The 25,830-nt window shown below is 48.2% G+C and overlaps 2 protein-coding genes across 4 annotated transcripts in view; both read left to right on the top strand.

Moving 5' to 3' along the window:
• The first annotated feature begins 1,678 nt into the window (after positions 1-1,678).
• On the top strand, positions 1,679-7,454 carry KLHL33 (kelch like family member 33). Its single transcript, XM_030187525.1, has 5 exons — positions 1,679-1,722; positions 2,925-3,556; positions 3,993-4,938; positions 6,647-6,823; positions 6,906-7,454. Exons 2-5 carry the CDS (start codon positions 2,959-2,961, stop codon positions 7,438-7,440), a joined length of 2,256 nt encoding a protein of 751 aa, XP_030043385.1. The 5' UTR covers positions 1,679-1,722; positions 2,925-2,958; the 3' UTR covers positions 7,441-7,454.
• A 5,089-nt stretch (positions 7,455-12,543) lies between these two features.
• The window catches only part of TEP1 (telomerase associated protein 1), a 57,937-nt gene continuing 44,650 nt past the window's right edge, over positions 12,544-25,830 (top strand). Inside the window, exons 1-16 of one of the 3 annotated variants that reach the window (XM_030188018.1) lie at positions 12,544-12,607; positions 13,463-13,962; positions 14,194-14,343; positions 14,549-14,683; positions 15,488-15,649; positions 16,258-16,419; positions 17,622-17,681; positions 17,865-18,007; positions 20,230-20,387; positions 20,460-20,569; positions 21,186-21,276; positions 21,503-21,683; positions 23,104-23,323; positions 23,411-23,563; positions 23,749-23,838; positions 24,044-24,174. In XM_030188018.1, the coding sequence (XP_030043878.1) occupies positions 12,559-12,607; positions 13,463-13,962; positions 14,194-14,343; positions 14,549-14,683; positions 15,488-15,649; positions 16,258-16,419; positions 17,622-17,681; positions 17,865-18,007; positions 20,230-20,387; positions 20,460-20,569; positions 21,186-21,276; positions 21,503-21,683; positions 23,104-23,323; positions 23,411-23,563; positions 23,749-23,838; positions 24,044-24,174 (2,495 nt within the window). In that variant the 5' untranslated portion in view covers positions 12,544-12,558. Of the gene's footprint in view, positions 12,966-13,462; positions 13,972-14,193; positions 14,344-14,548; positions 14,684-15,487; positions 15,650-16,257; positions 16,420-17,621; positions 17,682-17,864; positions 18,008-20,229; positions 20,388-20,459; positions 20,570-21,185; positions 21,277-21,502; positions 21,684-23,103; positions 23,324-23,410; positions 23,564-23,748; positions 23,839-24,043; positions 24,175-25,830 lie in introns of all 3 variants that reach the window. The other 2 variants (XM_030188017.1, XM_030188019.1) reach the window with 2 other exon arrangements.

Below are 25,830 nucleotides of genomic sequence, written 5' to 3'. Positions count from 1 at the left end.
ATTGCTATGCATATCTGAAGAATGATGTTCAAGCTTCTTCTACTAACCTATAAATGTACTCACTCTGCTGCTCCCCAGTATCTCTCCACACTCGTCCTTCCCTACACCCCTTCCCGTGCACTCCGCTCCATGAATAAATCCTTCTTATCTGTTCCCTTCTCCACTACTGCCAACTCCAGACTTCGCGCCTTCTGCCTCGCTGCACCCTACGCCTGGAATAAACTTCCTGAGCCCCTACGTCTTGCCCCATCCTTGGCCACCTTTAAATCTAGACTGAAAGCCCACCTCTTTAACATTGCTTTTGACTCGTAACCACTCGCCTCCACCTACCCTCCTCTCCTCCTTCCTGACCACATTAATTGATTTGATTACCTTATTTTTTGTCTATTAGATTGTAAGCTCTTTGAGCAGGGACTGTCTTCCTTCTATGTTTGTGCAGCGCTGCGTACGCCTTGTAGCGCTATAGAAATGCTAAATAGTAGTAGTAGTAATGATGTCCCTGGAGCAACTTTAGGCTTTCTATTGGGTAACTGGCAATCCTAACTGGACTGGCTTTCCAACGTGGATCTGAACAGCAGCACCTGTAGAATATGATTCAGGAGGAGGCATATGTAAAAATGACCCTCTTGAATCCTATTTCTTCCCTGCAGACACCTGCAGATCAAGGTCCTTTGCTGCTCAGAGAGCTGGTGTTGATATATTTTCAGGCAATACCGCCATCCATCACCAGATGGCAATGTTGCTCCATACAAGTGAATCTGCTGTTATACTTCATATCCACCCTAATAAAATGCAATAAATTTAACTGAGTGGATGGGCTGAGAGTTGGGGGCTTCTGTTTCAAGCACCAACTTATGCAAGCTTCCTCTAACAAGGAAAGGTTCTGCCTCATGGCTCCTCGATGAGAGACGGATGGAAAGGAGCAAGGAAAGTGGCCATGCACAAGGTCTGACCACAAATTCCACACTGCTTTGGGATCAAAACCGGTCTGGGACTGGCCCAAAAAATCTCCCTCCTGGCACTGAATAACTTGGCAGCTTTGGACCATACCACTGTGAGTCTCCAGCTGCCTCCAGCCATCTCTCAGGCTCAACACCTACCCACTGTAGGGTGAGAAGAGCAGAGGCTGATGGGGATTCATTGGCAGGGTTATATTCCCCCCTGCACCTGTGGACAGCAGGTAGGCCATGACAGAGAAGACCAGCCAGTTCATCTGGGACACCCTTCCCTCACACCCTCTGGGACAGAGATAATTTATTCATTTTTTAAAAAAGATTTAAATAAGGGTCATTAGAGGATAATTACTTTGCCTTCCTGAGAATTAAAAAAACAACACAGGAGAGAGGATCCTGCAAGAGGAACACATTCAGAACTTCCTCTGTCTTTGTCACACTGCCTCAATGAAACCTACCTGCACCCACTAAAGCTATGCAGATTATGAGCTGAAAATCACAAAGCAGAGACAAACACACACTGAAAGAGACACACTTGCACAGAGGCACTGGTCAGACAAAACAACACAAACAGACCCACAAACATATACACCATGTGGGCACCAAGAGTGACTGAGGCAGCTTTCCTTTGCTATAATTAACTCCACTCTTCGGACAGAAGCCAGGGACGTTCTCGAGGGCAGACAGCAAGGACATAACACAGCCAGTTAAAGAAGTTTCAGCCCTCAGATGTGGTCCACAGCACAGAGCTCCTGGGAGAACTTATTGAGTAAGAAATAATATCCTGCTTGCAGGGGAACTGACATTTAAAACTTGCTAATATGTACTTTATGCAGGAAAGGCTAGAGGGAATGAAGCAGGACCGGAGAGAGGGGCATTGCCTTCTCCTTTATCTTGAAGACTCAGGGGATGGGACGACTTCCCTATGAGGAAAGGCTGAAGCGGCTAGGGCTCTTCAGCTTGGAGAAGAGACAGCTGAGGGGAGATATGATAGAGGTCTATAAAATAATGAGTGGAGTGGAACGGGTAGATGTGAATCGTTTGTTTACTCTTTCCAAAAATACTAGGACTAGGGGGCATGCAAAGAAGCTACAAAGTAGTAAATTTAAAACAAATCAGAGCAAGTATTTCTTCACTCAACAAGTAGAGGAGTGTGGTAGCCGTGTTAGTCCACTCTTAAGGTTATCAATAGAAATCAAACAAAATAAAACATGGAAAAGAAAATAAGATGATACCTTTTTTATTGGACATAACTTAATACATTTCTTGATTAGCTTTCGAAGGTTGCCCTTCTTCCTCAGATCGGAAATAAAACTCTGGAATTCGTTGCCAGAGAATGTGGTAAAAGCAGTTAGCTTAGCAGGGTTTAAAAAAGGTATGGAGCATTTCCTAAAAGAAGAGTCATAAGCAGAAGCGTAGCCAGGTTTTGATGTCAGGGGGAGCAGACCTTTTGTTAAAAAAGGCATCAGTGTGAAGCTGGAGGGCTGATCCACATAGGCACCATTTTAGTCAAGATCCATTTGGGGGAGCAGCTGCACCCCACCTAGCTACACCTCTGGTCATAAGCCATTATTAGGATGGACTTGGGAAAATCCACTGCTTATTTCTAGGATAAGCATCATAAAATGTATTGAGCTTTTCTATGATCTTGCCAGGTATTTGTGACCTGGATTGGCCACTGTTGGGAAACTGCTGGGTTTGATGGACCTTTGGTCTGTCCCAGTGTGGCAATACTTATGTACTTATATAGGGATACAGAGCCTGTCACCTCTAGCTCAGGGGATGGACACAGGGACACAGAACCTATCACCTCTAGGACTTGAGGGCTCAGGGGATGGACACAGGGATACAAAGCCTATCACCTCTAGCACTGAGTAAACCTGAAGTCTAATACTTGTTTTCAGAGAGATTTGTAGGTTCCTGTACCTTTGTATTGAAATCTGAGCCTCATTAATGCTTTTTATCTTCCAGCTGTTTCCAAGAGCTTGGAATCTTTCCTGGAAAGATGTCTTATATGGAGGGTTCCCAGGGAGACCCTTCTTCCACCAGATCCAGGGATTTATGTGGCAAGATGGATGCTGGGACACTTGAACAGGAGAAGGAGTCTTCTGTAGATCTCCAGGAGCTCCAGAACTTGGACTACGTGGATGATTTTTTCTGTTCCCTGTGCCAGCTGAGGGAGCAGGGTCTCCTTGTGGACATATGCCTGGCGTTGGAAGGGAGACTCTACCAGACTCACTGTCTCCCTCTGGCCGCTGTAAGCACTTTCTTTGCCGAGATCCTGGAGCAGGGGCAGCGCAATATGGTGGATCTGGAGGGGAAGGCCACCTGCTGTGGCTTGGAAGCCCTCCTGGACTTTGCCTACGAGGGCCACTGTGATGTCAGCAAAGATTCAGCGATGGAGGTTCTTCGGGTGTCAGAAGCTCTAGGGGCACCCAGGGTGGCTGCCCTATGCAAACAATTCCTTAATCCTGCACTACAAGACCACAAGGAGGTGCTGGCATCCGAAGAGAAGCTTCAGAACTTGAGGGGCATCCAGGAGCTGCAAAGACATGGGATTGGATGGGATTTGGAGCTACAGGCAGATGGGATATCCCTGAAAGGTAGGTCGGGAAGATTCCTCTGAAGTACATGCAGGAGGAGCTCAGGACGTAAGCTGTCCTACAGTGATCACGGGACTGCAAATGTCTATTTCTGAAAAAATAGCAATTCTTCATTTTTTTCAGGCTTGTTCTTAACTTCTCCGCCTCTCAACGTCTGTAAAATATTTTTCACCATGCCCCCCCCAATCCTCCCACCACAGCCTTGTTTTCACACTGCTTTCAAAGCCCTCAAAAACAATTTCCAGTCCTCTCCGTCCTGGTATTCCCCTTGGAAGGCAATGTTGGCCAACTTTTCCACCCCAGAGGTGGCTGCACAATGTATTACTTTGTATAAGGTCTTGCATTAATGCAATTTTCATGATTACTGTCACAGCCAGTCATGATGGCTGGTTCTTGAAACCCACTCGTTAATCTCTGTCCTTTGCTCTTGTTACAGTACACCGAGTGATCCTGGCTGCAGGCAGCGACTTCTTCCGTGGAATGTTTACCAGTGGTATGAAGGAGGCCCATCAAGACATGGTGTCCCTCAGCACCTTCTCTTCAGCAGACTTATCCCTGTTTATCTCCTTCATCTACTCTGGTTCTCTTCTCCTTGGCTGGGACAATGTTTTTGAAGTCACTGAGGCAGCCCTACCCTACCAGATGTCTGGCATCCTGCAGCTCTGCTACCGGTTTTTCAGAGAGAATATGGAGTCAGAACACAGTTTGGATGTCCTGGCTCTGGCTGAGGCCTTCGATCTGCCCGAGCTGAGGCAGGAGACTGAGGACTTCATCCTTAGGAACTTCAAGGAGGTGGCACAGGTGCCCAAGTTCCAAGATCTCAAGATGGACCAGCTGGTGGCCCTCCTAAGCCAAGATGGTCTCTATACCACCATGGAATTTGAGGTCTTCCAAGCTGTTCTATGCTGGGTTGATGAGGACAGGGAGGCCCGACTTTCCCAGGCTGCCAAAGTCATGAAGTGTGTCCGCTTCCCACTCATGACTAACCGAGAACTCAGGCAGGTCATTGCTGCTGATCTGATGGCGCCTTCCGAGAAGTGTTACAAGGTCCTTGAGGCTTCCCTGTTGAGCGTACCCAAGGGTCCGTCTGTTCTGAGCCAGCTGCCCTGCAGGATTCGCTTGCCGAGCCATGTGTTGGTCATCGTGGGAGGAGATAGCCTCACCAGGAACCTATCCAGTCGCGTGCCCAGTCAGGACTTATGGTTCGCCCACCGGTTCATTAGCGGTATTGGCTTGGTCAAACACATTGAGTGGAAGGCCCTGAGCACCCTCCCGGACATGCCACGCTTCCGTCATGCTGTGGCTGTACTTGACAACATACTATACGTCTTTGGTGGGAACCATTTCTATGGGAAGGAAGATGTGCTGAAGAGTGTGGTGAGGTGAGGTCCTGTGAGGTCTCTTTTGGTGTTTAATATGCTTATATCACTATGGCATAAAATGCCCAAACCTTCACACCTCCCTAAGTGGCTGATGCAGAAAGCTACCATGGGCCTAACAACCACGCAATTGCCAAGGGATAAACTCTATGAATGCTAATGAGGCCATTGAGTATTCCGTGGCAATGCAGAGTAATTTTTGCAAGGCTCATATTTAGGCATATAAGAACTGCCGCCGATGTGTGCTTTCACGTATGATTTTTGTTTGGACATGTGTACAAAGAGCCTTGAATATCATGAATCTTTTGTGCACGTGTGTCCAGCACCCCCAACTAGCTGAAAACTTTCTGTGCATAGCATTTGCATGTCATGGTATGAAGCTTGCAGTAGAACTAAGCCACATATTTAGACATCCTTGTGCAGCTCTACCACTGGACTTTCTGCATTAGCCCCTAAGTGGGTCCAGACATTTGGTCATTGGAATTTTGCAAAACAGAGGCCTACTCCCAGACTTTCAGGCCTACTCTTCCTCAGACACCCCTGCACTCCCTTAGAGAGACCTACTTCCAGACTTTCAGGCCTACTGTTCCTCAGACACCCCTGCACTCCCTTAGAGAGACCTACTTCCAGACTTTCAGGCCTACTCTTCCTTAGAGAGACCTACTTCCAGACTTTCAGGCCTACTCTTCCTCAGACACTCCTGCACTCCCTTAGAGAGACCTACTTCCAGACTTTCAGGCCTACTCTTCCTTAGAGAGACCTACTTCCAGACTTTCAGGCCTACTCTTCCTCAGACACCCCTACTCTCTCTTAGAGAGACCTACTTCCAGACTTTCAGGCCTACTCTTCCTCAGACACCCCTGCACTCCCTTAGAGAGACCTACTTCCAGACTTTCAGGCCTACTCTTCCTCAGACACCCCTGCACTCCCTTAGAGAGACCTACTTCCAGACTTTCAGGCCTACTCCCTCACTCATTTCTACACTTCCCTAGACTTTTAGGCCTACTCAATCAGTCACTAATGCATTCCCTTAGAGAAACCTACTTCAGAAAACAGGCCCATTCTTTTTCGCTCATGCTTAGGTCTCTTTTCAGGTTTATTAATCTTCCACCTGTGTTTCCCCCCCCAACTAGGGTTACCATATTTGCGGAGACAAAAAAAAGAGGACAGAAAAAATAAAAACGGTTGCTACCTTTGCTAAAGAAATATTTAATTGTAGCTAATGAACACACATCAAACAGTGACTTACTTACATTACAGCAGTAGGCAGAGCCGGTGGCGGGAGGCGGGGATAGTGCTGGGCAGACTTATACGGTCTGTGCCCTGAAGAGCACAGGTACAAATCAAAGTAGGGTATACAGAAAAAGTAGCACATATGAGTTTATCTTGTTGGGCAGACTGGATGGACCGTGCAGGTCTTTTTCTGCCGTCATCTACTATGTTACTATGTAACATCTTTTCAAGAAGTCTTTCCCCCCTGGATCTGCCTAATCGTACACCACCATACATCACGAAAAGTTCAGAAATGGAAAAGAATAATATTAACCTCTCTCACAATACGCTAATATATCAACCTAAGCTATCATTGTACTTCTGTATTATGTGTTAGATTTCTACAAATCTAAATTTTGTAACCGCCTTTTTAGCAATATGTAAGCCACATTGAACCCGCCATACGAGCAGATTCTAATGAATGACCTCTCTTCCACAGGTACGACCCACTGCAGGATACGTGGGAGAGGCTGGCAGATATGCAAGAGAGGCACAACTACTTTCAGGCCGTGAGCTTGGGGGGGCTTCTGTATGTCCTGGGGGGGAACCCAGACAACAGCAACACTCAGTGCCTGGATACAGTCGAGTGCTACGACCCGGCAAAGAACTCTTGGAAGTAAGAGAGAGGGGACAGAGGGAGTAGAAACCTCAGGGACTGTGTTGAGAGACTGAGTGTTCCTCTTCTCTCTCCTTTTCAGGTTCGTGCACCCCTTGCCTCTCCCCCTCTGTGGGCATGCTGCGGCGGTCAGCGGTGGTAAGATCTATGTCTCTGGAGGCTGCACTGGCATTTACCACATACTCCGTGATCTCTTCCACTACGACCCTGCGGCTGGCTCTACCCATCTTTCCCCCATGACCCACGTCCGGGGGGGCCATGTGATGGAAGCTCTAGGGGAACGTCTGTATGTGGCTGGGGGCCTGAGCCACGGGGAACGGGGTTACATGGACTTGTATGCCTGCGAAGTGTACAGCCCAGCCGAGGACTCATGGACGGATATCGCTCCCCTGACCCACACGCATGTGGTGGCTGCCTCTGTCACCTTTCTAGGGGAACTGTATGTTCTTGGGGGCTACTCTTATGAAACCTACAAGGACACACACCTTGTGCACTGCTACAACCCCAAGAGCGACCGCTGGGTTAATCTGGGCACCATGCCGAAGGCGTACACTGATATGAAGGCCTGCGTGCTCTCTCTGCCTTCACACCTGAGAGAAAGAACACCTGAGACATGAGGAGTCTCAACACAGCGCTGCCCATGCACCTCATTCCTGCCCTGCAGCACCACCTGCTATTCCAGTACTGAGAGACCTGTGCATCTCATTTCCATCTTGTGTATTTCCTGCTGTTCCAGTACTGAAGTCCCCACATAATTCTGCCAATGCACCTCTTTCCTGCCCTGCAGCACCCCCTGTTGTTCTAGTACTGAAACCTCCACATAGTTCAGCCAATGCACCTCTTTCATGCCCTGCAGCACCCCCTGCTGTTCCAGTACTGAAACCTCCACATAGTTCAGCCAATGCACCTCTTTCATGCCCTGCAGCACCCCCTGCTGTTCCAGTACTGAAACCTCCACATAGTTCTGCCAATGCACCTCTTTCATGCCCTGCGTTCTCCCTTCTTTTCTAGTATCGAGGGCCCCACACAGCTCTACCAAATGCACCTTATCTTGTGCCATAGCACTCCCTATAAATGCCAGTACTGAAACCCCCTCCTGCCACCAATGCACCTCACTCCTGCCTTGCTTCACCTCCTGCTGTTCCAGTACTGAAACTCCCTGAACAGCTCTGCCTATGTACCTCATTCCTGCCCTACAGTTAGGGTTACCCTATGGCTCCAGAAAAAGGAGGACAGATTGAGCCAGTCTGGGTTTTACTTCCACTGCGTTCAATGGAAGCAAAGCCCGGACTGGATTAACGTGTCCTCCTTTTTCTGGAGCCGTACAGTACCCCCCACCCAACAGCTCTGCAGTGTGGTTTTTTTTACTCCCCATCACATCCTCCGTCAAGTAAATATTGAATACGCTTCTGTGTCTTGTTTTATTTTGGCAGTGGATAGAGCCTTACCGAGGAGCATCCTTTCCAAAAACAGCATACAGCGCTTAGGCTTGCCACCTCCGGGTCATTAGGACAGGGTGCTCCAGTCCTGGTTTTACTACAGTGCATGTCTGGATTTGTAGCATTGGTTTTCTTGGGATACTAAATGGGACAATCAGAACTACAAGTCCCTGCATGCAATAGGACAGCGCTTCCAAAATGTGAATCGGGACCCGGGTGGGCTCTCCACAGGTGCATCGTTATTCTGCACCCAGAGCTTCCAAGTTCCTTAGTTCCAGGAAGGAGATTTTTAGGTCCTGGATTTCTGCCATTATTATTATTAATTACATTTGTACCCCGCGCTTTCCCACACATAGCAGGTTCAATGCGGCTTACATAGAAAATAGAATTACAAATCATCATAGTGCATTACGGGATCTGCAGCATTGATTTCAATGGGAAAACTCAAAGACTACAAATCCCACACTGCTTTGGGATTTAGCTTTAAAACCAGGACTGGCCAAAAAGTCTCTGTCCTAGCACTGGGTAATTTGGCAGATCAGCGGGGGTTACACAATTTCATTTGACTGCAATCATGGGGGTCACAGTCACAAAAAGATTGGGAACTGCTGCATTAGAGTGAAACCAGGCCCGATTAACCTGTTCCTTATAACATGGGGTCAGGTGGCAAATCAAGGATTAGGGTTCACCTCGATACAAGCAACAAAAATTTCCTCCACAGTCAGGCACTGTACGGTGTTAACTGAAAACCCTGGAAAAAATGCACTTAACACATACATAGGAAACCTGCCCTTCCAAACCTACAACACATATGTTGTTATTCTAAAAAGCTCAGTAAAAAAAAAGGAACTTTTCCATTCATGCATTTCCGGGGGTTTAGAGCAGTCAGTACCATCACTGCCTGGCCTAAGGGATGTGGTTCCCCTCACTTGGTTATATGTGTGCTGTTTTATTTTAAACGATCTATTTGGGTTTATTTTATTTTTCTTTGTTTTTGAAAGAATGAACTCAAGGCAGTATATACAGTAAGCATAAATCAAACGTAAGCAATAGACAATTACAGCAGTAAAAATATTCAAACAACAATACAAAATATGGCATAGTTACTGCTTACAATGTCAACACTTCATTGCTGATTATTTTTACAAACCTTACTTTGTTAACTTCTATGATTTGTCCTTACCCAGAAGGGGGATATATCAAATACTATCAATCAATCAATCAATAAACCAACCAACCTGAAACAGTGGCAACCCTGCCTGTGAAAAACAGATAATGTACACTACAACACCAGGCAACAGGTTGGACTGCTAGAGATTTCTGCACAGCCCACAGCAGCACGACACCTGACCTCAGTCACACAGCTAGAGTGGCCCAGTTCCAGAAGGGAGATTTCAGAGCAGCCTGGATTGCTGACAACCCTGTTCATGCACATGGACAGGGACTACCACTCCCAGCATGCACAGAAAGGAGGAACTACAAGTCCGAGCATTCATAGGGGGTGGGGAAAGACTACCACTCCCAGCATGCACAGAAAGGAGGAACTACAAGTCCGAGCATTCATAGGGGGTGGGGAAAGACTACCACTCCCAGCATGCACAGAAAGGAGGAACTACAAGTCCGAGCATTCATAGGGGGGGGGGGGAAGACTACCACTCCCAGCATGCACAGAAAGGAGGAACTACAAGTCCGAGCATTCATAGGGGGTGGGGAAAGACTACCGCTCCCAGCATGCACAGAAAGGAGGAACTACAAGTCCGAGCATTCATAGGGGGGGGAAGACTACCGCTCCCAGCATGCACAGAAAGGAGGAACTACAAGTCCGAGCATTCATAGGGGGTGGGGAAAGACTACCACTCCCAGCATGCACAGAAAGGAGGAACTACAAGTCCGAGCATTCATAGGGGGTGGGGAAAGACTACCACTCCCAGCATGCACAGAAAGGAGGAACTACAAGTCCGAGCATTCATAGGGGGTGGGGAAAGACTACCACTCCCAGCATGCACAGAAAGGAGGAACTACAAGTCCGAGCATTCATAGGGGGTGGGGAAAGACTACCACTCCCAGCATGCACAGAAAGGAGGAACTACAAGTCCGAGCATTCATAGGGGGTGGGGAAAGACTACCACTCCCAGCATGCACAGAAAGGAGGAACTACAAGTCCGAGCATTCATAGGGGGGGGGAAGACTACCGCTCCCAGCATGCACAGAAAGGAGGAACTACAAGTCCGAGCATTCATAGGGGGTGGGGAAAGACTACCGCTCCCAGCATGCACAGAAAGGAGGAACTACAAGTCCGAGCATTCATAGGGGGTGGGGAAAGACTACCACTCCCAGCATGCACAGAAAGGAGGAACTACAAGTCCGAGCATTCATAGGGGGTGGGGAAAGACTACCACTCCCAGCATGCACAGAAAGGAGGAACTACAAGTCCGAGCATTCATAGGGGGTGGGGAAAGACTACCACTCCCAGCATGCACAGAAAGGAGGAACTACAAGTCCGAGCATTCATAGGGGGGGGGGAAGACTACCACTCCCAGCATGCACAGAAAGGAGGAACTACAAGTCCGAGCATTCATAGGGGGTGGGGAAAGACTACCGCTCCCAGCATGCACAGAAAGGAGGAACTACAAGTCCGAGCATTCATAGGGGGGGGGAAGACTACCGCTCCCAGCATGCACAGAAAGGAGGAACTACAAGTCCGAGCATTCATAGGGGGTGGGGAAAGACTACCGCTCCCAGCATGCACAGAAAGGAGGAACTACAAGTCCGAGCATTCATAGGGGGTGGGGAAAGACTACCACTCCCAGCATGCACAGAAAGGAGGAACTACAAGTCCGAGCATTCATAGGGGGTGGGGAAAGACTACCACTCCCAGCATGCACAGAAAGGAGGAACTACAAGTCCGAGCATTCATAGGGGGTGGGGAAAGACTACCACTCCAGCATGCACAGAAAGGAGGAACTACAAGTCCGAGCATTCATAGGGGGTGGGGAAAGACTACCACTCCCAGCATGCACAGAAAGGAGGAACTACAAGTCCGAGCATTCATAGGGGAGGGGGGAAAGACTACCACTCCCAGCATGCACAAAGAGGATGCTAGCTTGCATAGAGACAGGCTTAACCAGCAGAAGAAGTCATAGGAAGGAATTCACTTAGATCTTCTCGTTCATACTTAAACCTCCATTACCCTGCGTGTTCTGGACTCAAAGTATAAAACCACATACGCTTCCACCTTTTCCTATATCGGCACTCGTAAATCTGTAAAAATGGTTCAAGATCATTTGACTTCCAGGAAGTCTCTCAAGACCTACTTATTTGCGCAAGCTTACCCTAAAGACCCTGCCCTGCCTCTGTGATTCTTGGACTCCAACTCATATAAAGACCTTGTAGACTTAACTACTTTCTCTTAACCCTGTACCTTCCCGCCACCCATATCACTTTCAATTTATTGTATTTTCCTGTTTGTTAACTACATGTTGTAAGCCACATTGAGCCTGCCAGTGGTGGGAAATTGTGGGGTATAAATGATATAAATAAATACGTGAGGCTCTACCTGGAGTATTATGTTCTGCTTTGGAGGCTGTATCTTGCTAAGGGTGTAAAAAGACTTGATGTTGTCCAGAGGAAAGCAGCAAAAATGATATGGGGTTTGCGCTAAAAGAAGTATAAGAAGAGATTGGAAGACGTGAATAATGAACATAGCCTTGAGAAAAGAAGAGACAGGGGAAATATGATACAGATGTTTAGAAACAAATCTTTTTCAGAGAAGGGGAAACAGTAAAACTAGAGGACATGAATTGAGGTTGTGGGGTGATTTACGAGTTAACGCCAGGAAATTATTTTGTCACGGAGAGGTTGGTTGATGCCTGGATTGCCTTCCCCAGAGAGGTGGTAGAGACAGAATTCAAAAAAGGTGCGGGATGAAAATGGATGATATTAAAAAAAATTCCCATGTGGGTGGCGGATGTGTCGACCCTGGCTGTGAAGAACTAAGGCCAGTGCCAGGTCAGGCAGACTTCTATGGTCTATGTCTCAGAAACACCAAAGAAAGACCATGATCAAACGTATAATATCACTTTCATTGTTGGTTTAATCATGAATTGATAATGAATGTGACTGTTGGGCGGACTGGATGGACCATTCAGGCCTTTTTATCTGCCATCGTTTACTATGTTTACTATGACTACCACTCCCAGCATGCAAAGAGGGGAAATGACTACCACTCCCAGCATGCACAGGAGGAACTACAAGTGCCAGCATGCAAGGGACGAGAGAGAGAGCATCACATCCGGCATGCACAGGGACAAAAAAGTGCAGTGCCCCACCCAGCATGCAGGGAGAGGTGAGGCAGGATTCTGAGGCTGACAGTTGCCAGGAGGGTTCAGCTTTCATTTTTCTAGGCTCTGCCCTTTTTGTACTGTGTACAGAGAGATTAAAGGCTCCAGCAGAAAAGTTGCCATCGCTTCCTGCCTCGCCCGGCTTCAGCCTGGATTCAAGTCCTTTCGCTGCCTGTCCTTGGCCCCAAACACTCCCTCCCTGCCTCCTTTGTATGTCCCAACATCCCTGACTTTCCTTGCCCTCTTTCCCTGTCCCCCCCCCCCCTAAAACCTCTTCCTGGCTCTGTACTCCCTGACACCCACCTTACTGGATAGACAGAAAGGACAGAGCTACTGGACCTTGCTGGGGGGGTGGAAGAGCAGGTAAGGGCATGTCTCTTTTCTTGACTGGGGAAGGGGAAGCTCTGATGCCATCCAGGATTGTCCTCCTTAGGCAGAGAGTCACTGGAACAGAGACACAGGGAGGGGAGCTGAGTTCGAGGGAGGGGTAAGGCGAAGAGCTGTACTCCTGTGATCTCCTGTTCTCTCCCCCCCTCCCCCCCCCACAATGATCCTTAGTCACTTAACCATAGTCGTGTTTGCTTCGTAGGAACAGATGTGTTTTTTTTTAACTGGCTTACTGGGAATTGTATTTATACCGTACTCCCAGATCATTCCTTTCTGGATGTCGCACCTTGCCTTCCCGAGCGTTCCCCCCCTCCTCCCTTATCACTATTTCCCATAATTTTCTGTTCCCTGGTTAGATTTCTATAACTTTGTTCTAAACCTCTTGGCTCTGTCTTCAGCTTTAAGTGCTTGTAAATAAATAAAAAAAATAATAAATACATGCTCTCCTGGTTGTCTTTTCTCCCTGCTATCAGGTGTAATCCCAGGACTTCTCCTGAGGCCTGTAGACACGCAGTCTCCGACTATGGAAGGGACTGCTCCAGCCCTGGTGATCGGGGTCACGCCCCAGCCACCTTCTATCCTTACCACAGAGAACCGGATCTTGGTGGCACACAGCTTGCTGGGGTCGCGCCAGGGGGTCAGCTTGCACGGCGAGAGCCCTAGCTTAGCTTCACCATCTCGGGGGCTTCTCTGGAGCCTCCGGGACCCGATGACGGAGCACCTGGGTGCCCGGGGCCTGTCGAGGCCATCCGGATGTTCTCTGATGCTGGCCAAGGGGCTGTCGGGAGCTGCAGACACCAGGAACAGGCTCCTGGTGGCAGGGTCTTCTTCACTAGACATGAGCAAGACACAGGTCCTAGGGGGTCCAATGTCTCTGACTGCCAGCATGATCCCTGATCCTTCACCTTTGACCTCCGGAAAGGTATCTGATGCCTGCGCTGTTATCTCACTGGGGACAGATGACGATGATAAGGTATGCAAGGTGAGAAGGAAAACTGAAGAGAGGGGGGAGGGGATACAAGATGGGAAGGAAAGACGGGGAGAGATGGGGAAGAGGCTGAGAGACAGCTAGACACATCTTGGAGGGGAGGAAGGTGCACAAACACGAGGAGACAGGTGGCTGCCATTAGGAATATGAAGTGCACCTTGGGTAGATACCCACCCCACCAGATCCCCGCTAGATCTCATATGCTTCGCTCCCCAGGAGTTCGAGGACCTGTGGAACATTTCTGCGACTATACCTGACTATGACTTGCATTTAGCAGAGACGGATCTGGGGCCCTCGAGAGCTGCCAGGGGCACTGAGTTTTGCCAATGTCTTCCTGACCTAGAGGAACAGATCAATGAGAAGAAGGTAAAGGGGTCAAGAACACCTGGGGTGGGGGATAAGCAAAATATCATAGGTTAAGGGGTTGTGGGAGGCTCCAGTTCCATGGAGGTTAAAGGGGGTTTATTGTATTACAGAGACCTGCTCTTATGACCAGGTAAAATACTTCTGTATTTCTGGTATGTTTTTAATATATATATATATTTTTTGTGGGGGTAATTGGGGTCCTCAGCTAGCCCTAATTAATGCCGTAGGCTGTTCACTGGTGGAGAGCCCAAAATTTGGAGACTCGGACGACTCCACAAGGCAGGCGTTGCAGAGATTGGCAGAGGAAGTGACAGAGGCCGACCCTGAGTTCCTCTTAAAGGTGAGAGGTGACGCGGTGATATTGAGGAAGGGGAGATCTCTATGGCTTGTCTTCTGTATAATGCTCAAAGAAGGCTATTGGGGGGGGGGGATGTTAGATTTCAGAGGGAGTGAGTCTTGTAGGGATAAAAGGTTTCCTTATTTGCACTTTTCAGGTAGGAGGATAGGGAATGATCAGGGTGAGCACTGTTGATTGAGCTAGAGAGCGAGGGAGGGAATCGGTTTGCTTGATTGTGGTATGCCCTTATGGGATGCTTTCTTATGCCGATAATAGGGTGTCCAGTCTTCTCCTCTCATGTTCAAAGAACACAAGGGGGTGAAGGAAGGGGGTCATTGTGGCCTCATTCACAGGAGGTACATAAGTACATAAGTAGTGCCATACTGGGAAAGACCAAAGGTCCATCTAGCCCAGCATCCTGTCACCGACAGTGGCCAATCCAGGTCAAGGGCACCTGGCACGCTCCCCAAACGTAAAAACATTCCAGACAAGTTATACCTAAAAATGCGGAATTTTTCCAAGTCCATTTAATAGCGGTCTATGGACTTGTCCTTTAGGAATCTATCTAACCCCTTTTTAAACTCCGTCAAGCTAACCGCCTGTACCACGTTCTCCGGCAACGAATTCCAGAGTCTAATTACACGTTGGGTGAAGAAAAATTTTCTCCGATTCGTTTTAAATTTACCACACTGTAGCTTCAACTCATGCCCTCTAGTCCTAGTATTTTTGGATAGCGTGAACAGTCGCTTCACATCCACCCGATCCATTCCACTCATTATTTTATACACTTCTACCATGTTGTTTCAGGTAGCGCTATATACGCGGCAGGAGCTGAACATCCGTAGCACTGCTAACTTCCTGCTGGCACTGGCAGCGTGGATCCTGGCCTCCCGTCCACACTTTCGCCGGTACTTCTGTGCAGCTGTGCAGCTCCCCTCCGACTGGTTGCAAATTCCAAAGTTCTACCAGGTACGGATCGAATTTGTCATGATTTATGGAGGGACGGCTATGTTACGCCAGGGGCATAGCCAGATCTCAGGATAGGAGGGAACCAGAGGCCAAGGAGGGGGGGGGGGGGCACATTTGGGGGTCCCCAACCCCTTCCAGATGAAGACTTCGTCCAGCGCTGGTGTCCGGCACTCTCCTTTTAGTGAAACTGAGCATGCCGGACGTGAGGGGAAGAGAGGGCAGACAATGCGATGGCGCCGCCTCAGACCAGTGCTGGATGAAGTTGGAGACCCCCGCCAGCCAACCAGGGGCCCAGAGCAAATTTGGGGGGCCCATGCCCCCGTGGCCCCACCTAGCTACGCCACTGTGTTATGCTAGGGATTAACAGCCCAAAACATTTCATTTGGCTCTGTTTCTTGTATCATGGACATCGTCGTTTGGTTTGGCTTGTCTTCGTTTTCATTTCAGGGGCAATGTCGTTAAGAACGTGCCCCTCTGTGCGAAGAGTGCGCATTGTTATTGGCAAATGAAAATGAGGAGGAAACAACATGACGAGAACAACGTGTATCGACAACAGACATCGATGGCATATCCCATCCCTACACATTTTCATCTCTTTTCCTCCTCAGAGCCTGGCCGGGCCGGGAGCAAAGGCCTTTGCCCTCCCATCCTGTCTCCGCAGGGCCATGGAGGACAAGTTCCGCCAATTCGATGAGTATCAACTGGCGAAGTACAACACCCGGAAGCAGCGTTGCAAACACACGAACAGGAAACGTCTCGCTCCGGAGCAGGTAAGGGAGGGATGATCGTGTTCTTATGTATGTACACAGCTTCTGGGTTAGTTACTCGTGCAGGACTGCGGTAAAAAATATATGTGTTAATGTGATAAGCACTTAAAATTCTAGCCCTCTGTGTGTCAAACGCCTTTGTCTGCCTGTCCAGGCCTTGTCTGTGTGTAATGTTGTATCCCACTATCTCTCTGTTTATCCTCTCTGAATTGCGATCTCTGTCTATTCTTTGTACTGTTTGACTCCCTGGGTACCTGGTGCTGTGTCATAGTAACATAGTAGATGACGGCAGAGAAAGACCTGTACGGTCCATCCAGTGTGCCGAACAAGATAAACTCATGGTATGGGATTTGCGTTCCAAGACGTATGAAGAGAGACTTGCTGACCTGAACATGTATACCCTGGAGGAAAGGAGGAACAGGGGTGATATATGATACAGACGTTCAAATATTTGAAAGGTATTAATCCGCAAACGAATCTTTTCCGGAGATGGGAAGGCGGTAAAACGAGAGGACATGAAATGAGATTGAAGGGGGGCAGACTCAGGAAAGATGTCAGGAAGTATTTTTTCACGGAGAGGGTGGTGGATGCTTGGAATGCCCTCCCGCGGGAGGTGGTGGAGATGAAAACGGTAACGGAATTCAAACATGCGTGGGATATGCATAAAGGAATGCAGAAGGAATGGATCCTCGGAACCTTAGCTAAAATTGGGTGGCGGAGCAGGTGGGGGGAAGAGGGGTTGGTGGTTGGGAGGTGTGGATAGTGGAGGACAGACTTATACGGTCTGTGCCAGAGCCGGTGATGGGAGACGGGACTGGTGATTGGGAGGTGGGGAATCCTGCTGGGCAGACTTATACGGTCTGTGCCCTGAAAAAGACAGGTACAAATCAAGGTAAGGTTTACACATATGTTGTCTTGTTGGGCAGACTGGATGGACCGTGCAGGTCTTTTTCTGCCGTCATCTACTATGTTACTATATGTGCTGGTTTATGTGTACTCCTGACTTTGATATCTGCCATTTTCAGGGCACAGACCCTAGAAGTCTGCCCAGCACTAGCTCCGCCTCCCAATCTCCGCTAAGCTTCTGTGGATCCATTCCTTCTGAACAGAATTCCTTTGTACTGTCTTCACGGATAATGCTGTGGCTCTAATCTCCCATTCCCTCCCCGTGTTCTTTCTTTAAAATTTTTTTTTTTTTTTTGTAGTTGCAGCTGCGCAATCAGATGCTGAAATCTCGATTCTTCCGGTCCTTACAGGACCAGAAGGTGAGTACACCCCATCCATCCCATGCCTCTTGGAACCGGAGCGAGCCTTAGGCGAGAGCCTCAGCCGCTCTATGCCCGCACGTGAGGAAGCCTGGCGGGGACCGAGAGAGGGAGGTCTCTTTTTTTTCTCTTGGACAAGTCCAGGGTGTCTTCAGCAATCTCACTGTCTCGTATCTCTCATAGTTGAATGAGCAACCCAGGTCCTCGACCACCCAGCAGGAGCAGAAGAGTGGGCCGAAGCAGGAGCTTTTCAACATGAAGAAGTTGATCCAGAGGCTGCACATCACGAAGCCAGTGAATCATGTTATGGCCTTGCTGGGGTGCAGGTACCTGTGACGTTGCTGCTTTCCCCGTTTCTCCCATTGCCTGTGTCCGCGTTCATTTCTTTCCATAAGTATTGCCATACTGGGACAGACCAAAGGTCCATCAAGCCCAGCATCCTGTTTCCAACAGTGGCCAATCCAGGTCACAAGTACCTGGCAAGATCCCCAAAAAGGTACAATTAAACTGTACAGCGCTGCGTAACCCTAGTAGCGCTCTAGAAATGTTAAGTAGTAGTAGTAGTAATACATTTTATGCTGCTTATCCTAGAAATAAGCAGTGGATTTTCCCCAAGTCCATTTTAATAATGGTCTATGGACATTTCCTTTAGGAAGCCATCCAAACCTTTTCTTAAACCCCGCTAAGCTAACCGCCTTTACCACATTCTCTGGCAACGAATTCCAGAGTTTAATTACATTATAGATTTATTTATTTATACTTGGCTGATATTGACTGGGTCCTTCTATGATATTTCAGCAGCACATAGCTGGATAGTTTCAGGGAGGGTCCAAGGAAACAGCAAGGCAGCCGATCCGCAAACTCCAAGATGGAAAACAACAAAGCAGATCAGTGGAAAAACGAAATGAACTTTATTAATAAAATAATATCTAGAGTAAAAAGCCCGACACAGGCCGTGCTTCACCTAGTAGGGCTGTGTCAGGGGCTACAGGAAAACAAGTAAAACACACAAATAAATCATTAGCAATAAGTTAGATCGATATATAAATAAATACAAATAATCGATAAAACAAAGCTCGGCTGATAGCACAATAACACCATGACAGACTGATGTGACAAGATAGAATATATAAATTACATATTCACATTGATAAGCATAAAAAAATCATAAAGTTTCAGGGAGGTCCAGGGGCAGAGCACAGATGGCCACTGTTGGAAACAGGATGCTGGGCTAGATGGACCTTTGGTCTTTCCCAGTATGGCACTACTTATGTACTTATGAGTATTGCTCTGAGTATCGGTGAGACTGGCGACCTTGATGGTAGCAGTTGCTAAACCTGGATATTCAGTAGTTGGCCAGCAGCGGCCAGAGTTAAAAAAACAAAAAAGAAAAGAAATGTTGACCGCTTAAGGGCTAAATTTTAACCTCAACGATTTGTACCTGTTCCAAGTGATTTACAGAATATAGTAACATAGTAGATGACAGCAGATAAAGACCTGAACGGACCATCCAGTCTGCCCAACATTATATGAGCTATTTCATATTTATAACTGACCTTCATTTGTCCTTGCCATTTTCAGGACACAGACCGTAGAAGTCTGCCCAGCACTAGCTTCGCTTTCCAATTACCAGTGTTGCCACCCAATCTCCGCTAAGCTTCTGTGGATCCATTCCTTATACTGCCGTTCTGTGGATTTTTTTGCAACTACATTCAAAGTGGTTTATATAGTATAGACAGGTACTTATTTGTACCTGGGGCAATGGAGGGTTAAGTGACTTGCCCAGAGTCACAAGGAGCTGCAGTGGGAATCAAACTCAGTTCCCCAGGATCAAAGTCCACTGCACTAACCACTAGGCTACTCCTCCACTGGAGCTAATACTGTGATGTCATAATGCCTCATTCCACCAATGCCTGAGCCAACCTCATCAGTGATGTCACAATGGCTTGATTGCCTGATACTTGGCTCATTTCTGATATTGTGATGTCATAAGGGAAAGGGGGAAAGGGAAATGGGACTTGATATACTGCCTTTCTGAGGTTTTTGCAACTACATTCAAAGCGTTTTACATATATTCAGGTACTTATTTTGTACCAGGGGCAATGGAGGGTTAAGTGACTTGCCCAGAGTCACAAGGAGCTGCAGTGGGAATCGAACCCAGTTCCCCAGGATCAAAGTCCACTGCACTAACCATTAGGCTACTCCTCCCAATTAAGACAAAAAAAAAAATAAAATCAATTGGATAAATCACCTCCAGCAAAACCAAAAATAACAAAACTGAAATATAAGTAAAATCTATTGGCCGCTCTTCCTATCATCTATCTAAAATCTCTGGAAAATATCCAAGTTTTGCCTTGTTTCTAGATGATTAAATCATCTTCAGTACACTGCAGATCTTCCAAAAGCTCTTTTCAAAGTTTTTATCAAATTAATCTACGAGCTGATGCTGCAAAGACTTAAGAGATCTTGTGGACTTGTACCACTGTACTCGACAGATACTCCAGTTCCAAACTTTTGAACTACCCTGTATGTGTGTCACCTCTGCCAGGTATCCCTCGGACCTCGCCTCCTTCTCTCGCAGCGGCCTGCCGGGCCCATGGGACTCTCGTCTTTCTGGGAAAAGAATGAAGTTGAAACAGCCCGAGACCTGGGAGAGAGAGCTCAGCCTGCGAGGGAATGTTCCGGCAGTCTGGCAGGAGCTGATAGGTACGAGACGCACAAACACACGTGAGACGGTCACATGACAAACACTTCTGACTGGGACTGTTCTTTCTGCAGATCACCGTAAACTTCCGTTCATGGCAATGCTGAGAAACCTCCGGAATATGATCAGAGCTGGCATCAGCCAACAGCACCACGATAAGGTTATAGCAAGATTATCGGACAAGGTAGGAACGTAGAGTTATGAGGTGGTTTGTGGATATTCCCAAGGGAGATGCCCAAATCTCCCTCCAGCACTGGTGATTCCCATAGCCAGCCTTCTGCCAGCGTGCGTCGTCGGGGCCTCTTCTCAGGCGCATCCCGCCTACTCTGCAACTTCCTGTTTTCTGCAAAGGTGGGACGCGCGTCTGAGGAGAGGCCCCATGACGCACGCTGGCAGAAGGCTGACTATGGGAATCGCTGGTGTTGGAGGGAGAACGGCGCTTCAGGGCAGTAAAAATGACCAGAACTGACCATGTGCAGGGGGCTGTCAGCATCCGGAAGAACACTGCCAAATGCCCTGGGTTTGAAACAGTTCAGTGGGTGGGGAAGGAGGGCAGCGGGTGGAGAGGAAATGCGATGCCCGTGCCCACCCAGTCCACCTCCAGGCCCATCTAAAAATTGAACTCTGGCTACGCTACTGCCCAAGTCCATTTTAATAATGGTCTATGGACTTTTCCTTTAGGAAGACATCCAGACATCCAAACCTTTTTTAAACCCGGCTAAGCTAACTGCCTTTACCACATTCTCTGACAACGAATTTAAGTTTAATTACACTCCTCCCCGCCTTCTCTCATCCTGTAGGAGTCGGTCATACGAAGCAGACAGTTTCCTTTCCGCTTCCTCTCTGCCTATAAAGTGATTCTTGATCTGGAAGCAGCGTCCAAGAGACCTCGTAAGACACTGGGGTGAACAGTGGGGCTTCTGTCTAGTTTAATTCCTTCCCCCTCCCCCAAACACACTTTCCTTTCCCCTCCTGATCTGCTCCTTTTCTCTCTGTTGCTCCTTTCCTGTTCTTCCCCTCCTTTCTTGTCCTTCTGTGGCTGAAGCACTGTATCCACTGAACATTTCTCTCCTCAGGCACCTAATTTCCCCCCTTTTTTTTTTTAAATGTATCCCAGACAACGCCATGCCCACTAATGTGCAAATCTTGGAGAAGATATTTCAAAAGAACTTTCTGAACAGCGATGGTGTTTACCGAGTGCTGAGAAATAGCCAACGGCGGGACTCCAGGTGGCGGAGAGCAGCCATGTCCATTCCGGCTGTGTACCGCTTGGTTCAGAAGACTAAGAAGAAGTTGAGGTGAGGGAGGCCCGAGGGTAGGAGAGTGAGAAATGGAGGCTGGGAGGTCTTTGAGGCTGTTGGGAGAGAGGTTAAGATTTAGGTGAGAGGGTGAGGGAGGGAGGCTGAAATGAGGTTAATTTTGAGAGGCAGCTGGTGAAGTGAAGGTTTTTTGGGCCTTGTATTGAGAGCTGCTTTTTTCATCATCGTTTTTTTTTAATAACTAATTTTTATTTTTTTTTTAATTTACTTATTTCAATTGTGTACAATATAGTTGCATTAGTGATAAATTTAGGTGCTGTATAAGGTATCGACTTCAGAGACTGTATTTTCCTGAGTTTAAGCTTTGGACACTGTCGTTTTGGAGCTGCCATTTAATTTTGGGTGCCCAAATGACAGCATCTGAAAGTCCTGTCTCTATTTCTCCCAGTATGGGTTGGCAGAGAGTGGGGGGGGGGCCCTTTGGCTGCTCACCGTTGCGACCAGGGACCCTTGGAGCAGAAAGGAAATGTGGGCTGCCCCAGGCATTGCCTGTGATGGAGCATGGTTCTTCAGGAAGTCTGCTCCATCTTCCCCTCACAGGCACCGCCTAGGGCAGCCCGCATCTCCCTTCTGCCCCAAAGACCTCCCAGCCCACAGCAGCGAACAGCCTCCCCTGATGAGCACGGGAGGTCAGTACGAGGAGGATTTTTAGATGCTGCCTTTTGGGCGGCCAAAAGTCCTGTGGCCTAACAGCAGCGCCAAGATGGCGGCACCCAAAAAATCTTCTTTGGGGTATATCGACCAGCACCAACTAATACCCCCCCCCCCCAACATCTTTTACCCAGCTTCCCAAGCCTTGCGTTACTATAGTCCTCTTAACGCTCTTCCAAATGGGCCTGTTCTACCATTGCACCACACAGGTTATTCAGCATTTCCAACTGATGCGATGTTGGGCCAGCCTTGGGCTCCAGTAGAGTTGCGTTCCCATTTGACCTCATGAACAAACACACGTTTCCTCTTTTGTCTGTTGTACCCAATATCCTCTCCCCAGCCCAGTTGCCCATACTGTTGCATTCTAGGGATGTCTACATAGCCAACATGATATTCGGTCGAAGTCTACTACGTCCTCTTGCCCTTGACGGGGCGCTCTCATATGAATACATGTGTGCGGTCTCTAAATGCCCATGTGCTAGATGTCTTTTATTTTATTTTGTTACATTTGTACCCCGCGCTTTCCCACTCATGGCAGGCTCAATGCGGCTTACATATTATATACAGGTACTTATTTGTACCTGGGGCAATGGAGGGTTAAGTGACTTGCCCAGAGTCACAAGGAGCTGCCTGTGCCTGAAGATGGGCACAGTTTTTTTTCCTCCTATCCCCGATCTCCCACCTTCATAGATGCCCCAATAGTTGCCTGTTTCCCATCTCTCTGTGACCATCCTTTGTCTCCTGACAGGAGTCCGTGCGTTCCTGACGTGTTGATGCACCGTTACCGTCAGGCCCTGGAGGCGGCCATTCACATTTCTGCCCAGCACAACATACCACCTCTTCCAGGGAGGACTTTGATTTTCTGCTGTGTGGATGCCATAATGAAAGACCCATGCAAGAAGGCGAAGGACCTGTGCTGTCCTGGAGCCCTGGGAGAGGGCACTTCCGGGCAGAACACCCCCATCACGGTATGTGTAGTGCTGTATTTCTGGTACTTGAGAAACTGTGAAGTCTGCGCATGAGTGTAGAATACCCGTATGTTTCTTGTTCCCCAGGTTCTGGAGGTGGCGCTGCTCCTTGCTCTGATGGTGCAGGGAGCCTCGGAGCATGCCCGGCTTGTTCTGTACAGTAGGAGTGCCTGTGAGGAAGCCTCTGTCGATCCCAAGTCCATCCTGGGGAGTGTGGGGACACTGCTGCAGCAGATTGAGGTAATTTGCTTCCCCCTCAGCCCCTTACTGCCACGTCTGAAACACGAGTGCACGTGTGTGTCGGCCCACCTCCTAATCCAGACTAACCCAACAGTCACATTCTTGGTCTGTCTCGCAGACCAGACCCTCGTTTGGCCTGTGGAGTTCCTGCATTGTCTGAGGGTGCGTTTCCATTCTGTTCTCAGCGTGACAACGTGAAGTGGAACAGTGATAAGGCAGTGCGATACCATCCGCTGACTCAGTACCTCCAGGAGCTGGTGTCTCACAAGGAGCAGGTATGAGTGTGGGGGGGGGGGGGAGGGTTGCAGTCAGATCTACCAAGGTCCCAGAACCCCCCCCCTCCCTGTTCACATCCAGTCTGTCTGACCCTCGTTGCCCCCCACCTCGGGGTTTGCCATGTCCCAGGATGGTGCTGTGTTGCTTTTGAGATTCTTCCATCGTGCTGATTCCGTCTCTACCTCTTTCTCGGGCTTGTTGCAGGTAGATACATTCCTGATGCTCAGTCTTTACCCCCCTGAGACCACCTTCACCTCTGCCCTGTGCCTGTATCGGCAACGTATAAATTCCAGTGGACTCTTCGTCAACATTCTGCCTGAGGCACCCAGCAGCAAGTAAGTTCAGTTCTCCTGCACGGTCCCTACCATTTCACAGCCGGATGTGCCATGAGAACACTTGATACCGATACACAGTTGCTGACATCTTATAACAGGGTGTGTCATAGGAACACTCAGTCTTCTTGCACAGTCCTTGCTGTCTCATAATACCACATGGCTATAGGAACACAAAAACAAACAACTTAGTATGGTACCACAAAGAGAATTTATTTATTACATTCATACCCTACATTTTCCCACCTATTTGCAGGCTCAATGTGGCTTACAAAGTACCGTAAAGGCGTTTGCCATTTCGGTTGATAACAAATACAAGATTGTGTTGCGGTCAGATGAGAAATGTCAAGTAGTAGTAGTAGTAGTGAATCAGGCGTCATGGGGTCGAGGGAAAAGAGGATAGTACATAAGTAATGCTACACTAGGAAAAGACCGAGGGTCCATCGAGCCCAGCATCCTGTCCACGACAGCGGCCAATCCAGGCCAAGGGCACCTGGCGAGCTTCCCAAACGTACAAACATTCTATACAATCAAGCCATTGTGACATCACTAATGAGGTTGGCTCTTATTGGTGGAATGAGCCACTATGACATCACAATAGGTTAAATCACTGCTCTATGTAATAAAAGTGAGCCAAGTAGAGGACATAAGTACATAAGTAATGCCACACTGGGAAAAGACCGAGGGTCCATCGAGCCCAGCATCCTGTCCACGACAGCGGCCAATCCAGGTCAAGGGCACCTGGCAAGCTATCCAAACGTACAAACATTTTATACAATCAAGCCATTGTGACATCACTAATGAGGTTGGCTCTTATTGGTGGAATGAGCCACTATGACATCACAATAGGTTAAATCACTGCTCTATGTAATAAAAGTGAGCCAAGTAGAGGACATAAGTACATAAGTAATGCCAGACTGGGAAAAGACCGAGGGTCCATCGAGCCCAGCATCCTGTCCACGACAGCGGCCAATCCAGGCCAAGGGCACCTGGCGAGCTTCCCAAACGTACAAACATTCTATACATGCTATTCCTGGAATTGTGGATTGTTCCCAAGTCCGTTTAGTAGCGGTTTATGGACTTGTCCTTTAGGAAACCGTCTAACCCCTTTTTAAACTCTGCCAAGGTAACCGCTTTCACCACGTTCTCCGGCAACGAATTCCAGAGTTTAATTACACGTTGGGTGAAGAAAATGTTTCTCCGATTTGTTTTAAATTTACTACACTGTAGTTTAATCGCATGCCCCCTAGTCCTAGTATTTTTGGAAAGCGTGAACAGACGCTTCACATCCACCTGTTCCACACCACTCATTATTTTATATACCTCTATCATATCACCCCTCAGCCGCCTTTTCTCCCAGCTGAAGAGCCCTAGCCGCTTTAGCCTTTTCTCATAGGAAAGTCGTCCCACCCCCTTAACTGCCCCCTCCCACCGCGAGGTCTGGCTACGCCCCTGATTCCAAGTGACTCTCTTTGTGGTACCATACTAAGTTGTTTTTTTTTTTTTTTTTTGAGGTATTCTACGATTCAGGCGTACGGTACTGGGATCCATAACTTTATTGGTTATAGGAACACTCTGCCTGTCTGTACCAGGGACGTAGCTACGTGGGGACATGGGGGCGTGGACCCCCCCTAGATTAAGCCATGGCCCCCCCCTCTA

This window comes from Microcaecilia unicolor, chromosome 14 (genome assembly GCF_901765095.1).
Source record: "Microcaecilia unicolor chromosome 14, aMicUni1.1, whole genome shotgun sequence".
Classification (NCBI taxonomy): Eukaryota; Metazoa; Chordata; class Amphibia; order Gymnophiona; family Siphonopidae; genus Microcaecilia; species Microcaecilia unicolor.
The sequence above is the reverse complement of the archived record's forward strand: the minus strand, read 5'-3'. Positions and strand labels throughout refer to the sequence as shown.

Coding starts and splice junctions, on each gene's coding strand:
- KLHL33 (XM_030187525.1), top strand. CDS start 2,959: ATGTCTTATATGGAGGGTTCCCAGGGAGACCCTTCTTCCACCAGATCC. Junction 3,557..3,992: donor AGATGGGATATCCCTGAAAG/GTAGGTCGGGAA, acceptor CTCTTGTTACAG/TACACCGAGTGATCCTGGCT. Junction 4,939..6,646: donor GTGCTGAAGAGTGTGGTGAG/GTGAGGTCCTGT, acceptor TCTCTTCCACAG/GTACGACCCACTGCAGGATA.